The 2,321-nt window shown below is 36.6% G+C and overlaps 1 protein-coding gene across 1 annotated transcript in view; it reads left to right on the forward strand.

The window, feature by feature from the left end:
- LOC104548538 (forkhead box protein P2-like) overlaps nucleotides 1-1,990 on the forward strand; it is a gene marked incomplete at both ends in the record, with an annotated part of 34,447 nt that extends 32,457 nt beyond the window's left edge. Inside the window, 2 exon segments of the mRNA XM_010194582.1 lie at nucleotides 919-988; nucleotides 1,827-1,990. Of these exon segments, the coding sequence (XP_010192884.1) occupies nucleotides 919-988; nucleotides 1,827-1,990 (234 nt within the window).
- Nucleotides 1,991-2,321: the final 331 nt, after the last annotated feature.

A 2,321-nucleotide genomic window follows, 5' to 3' on the forward strand; every position in this document is an offset into this window, starting at 1 on the left:
CGTTCAAGGTCATTTTGGAATATAGGTATCATACACTACAGGACTGACCTCAAAAATATCTTCTTGATGAGGGTAGTATTCATGAGAAGCCTTCACAGGCGGACCTTTGGCATGCTTACTGCCCTACTTTCAAATTAATCCCATGTCAGTATGACTGGTTCTGTGGATGCTTTTTATTCCTTTAGAGTATATAATTAGTTTTGATAAAACCATTCAGAATACCAAAGGTGCAGAGAGGAAAGCTGGAGGTTTTTCTTTGCAGGACGATATTGTATTTCTGTAATGGATCTGTTTGTAAACAGCCACCCAGCTGACCTCTGGAGTCATCTCAGGCACTAATTTTATTGAAAATATAATTTTATGATGATCCAGCATGTAGTATTTCTAGTCTGATTTAAATATGGTATGTTTGATTTGCTGGAAGCTAATTGATCCACTGTATTGTTCATTTACAGTTATTTATACATTGTTGTGCCCTCATAGTTTCTTTGAAGGGAAGAGCAGCATCTTTTTATTCAGCACCTTAGCGTAGCTGGATGTAATGGATTCAAATGTGGACCAGTGTTAGTTCAGAAAACCAAAACCAAATGGCACGGCAAGCATAGCTGAGGCAGGTGTTGTGCAAAGTTTAAAGCTATCTCTGTCAAATTCTTTCAGTGAGATCAGAACCTTTACGAGTCGCTACGGCCCTGCTCTCATAGCAAATTTCCATGTGGGCCTAATTACAGCAAGACTTTTGCTTTTCTGAAGGGAGTGAATCAGTGTGTCCTAATGGGTTGAGCCCTTTCACCCCCAACTTCATTTCATTTTTCCTTGTAAAACTCTGGTCTTCTGAGCTGGTAAACCAATCCATTAACCCAATGAGCCAGCCAGGATGTTTGCCTGTTTTTTAAACTTTGAAAAATCGTTTATTTTCAGAAGCCCAACGTTAGTGAAAAACATACCTACCAGCTTAGGCTATGGAGCAGCTCTTAATGCAAGCTTGCAGGTAAAAACTACTGAATTACTCTTTCTTTGCACACACTAATTATGTTCTTATGTGTGACGTATTTAATTTCCTGCTGTACTTTGGTATAGAGTCACCTATATTTATGTTTATGTGGACCTGATGGTCATTCTAAATAGTTAGGTTTATCATCCAAGTAAGTTGTATTACCTAGCACTGCAAGAAGTAAGAGTTCTTATTCTTGCTACTTTTGATGTGAAGAAGCAAGAAGGACACCCTGTGGCAAAATCTGGAACACTCAGTTTTGCTGCACATGTTAAGATTGATAGAAGCTTTTGCAAATGCATGTGGATATGCATTAATATTTATCCAAGCTGTCATAAATGATTTCACATCATAGTGTTGGGGAACATGGTGCTCATGGCAAAAACTTTAAAGTTTAATTATAATATATAATTTTTATGCAGAAGAGGCAAATGTCAGGACTTTTTTATTTTGAGTTAAGTTCTGGTCATTTTTTAAAGTATAGCAGCTGCCTGCATTATAAAGGAGCCATACATTGTGTGGAAGGACATAGGGGTTAAGTGTAATTCAAAGTCAAAAAATGATGTAAAGCTAGAAAGTGCTATGAATATTGGAACATATTTAATAACAGAAAATAATGAAACCTATGTAAGAGAAATAGTAAACCAGAAATAGAGATGCTGTTATATTGAGAATCTGAAAATAACTGTAAAATGCACAGAATCCTTCTAACCACCTCTACAACTACCCAAATTGAGCTGCTTTGTGTGTGTACATTCATGTGTGTGTGAACATTTAGAAGTGATTTGTATACATATGGACTAATAATTTTATTTTTACTCTTCTTTTTTGCTAGGCTGCACTGGCAGAAAGTAGTTTACCATTGCTTAGTAACCCAGGACTGATAAATAACGCATCCAGTGGCTTACTGCAGGCAGTCCATGAAGATCTCAATGGTTCGCTGGATCACATTGACAGTAATGGAAATAGCAGTCCGGGCTGCTCTCCTCAGCCTCACATGTAAGTGCAGTTAGCAACCTTTCTAGAAAAAAATGCCTTAGTCTAAGACACAATATTACTCAAAAGTGCTTTAAAACATGGTAAGTGAAACATCTGGAACTGTATGTTTGAAACTAAACATTTATATTAAAACATTTAAATAGATGGGTCTTCATTTACTGTGTAGTAAGATTGGCAAGATTTGGATTTTTTTTTTTTTAAACCTCTTCACATTGCTTGCCAGCATTGAATGTAACGGGAGGTTGATCTCTCTGGTCATTTTCACAGCCTGGTTTGTAAAGTATAGTCAGAATGTTCGTGTTGGAATTAATTGTAATTTTAACTATAAGTC

Source organism: Mesitornis unicolor, unplaced genomic scaffold (assembly GCF_000695765.1).
Source record: "Mesitornis unicolor isolate BGI_N332 unplaced genomic scaffold, ASM69576v1 scaffold45521, whole genome shotgun sequence".
Classification (NCBI taxonomy): Eukaryota; Metazoa; Chordata; class Aves; order Mesitornithiformes; family Mesitornithidae; genus Mesitornis; species Mesitornis unicolor.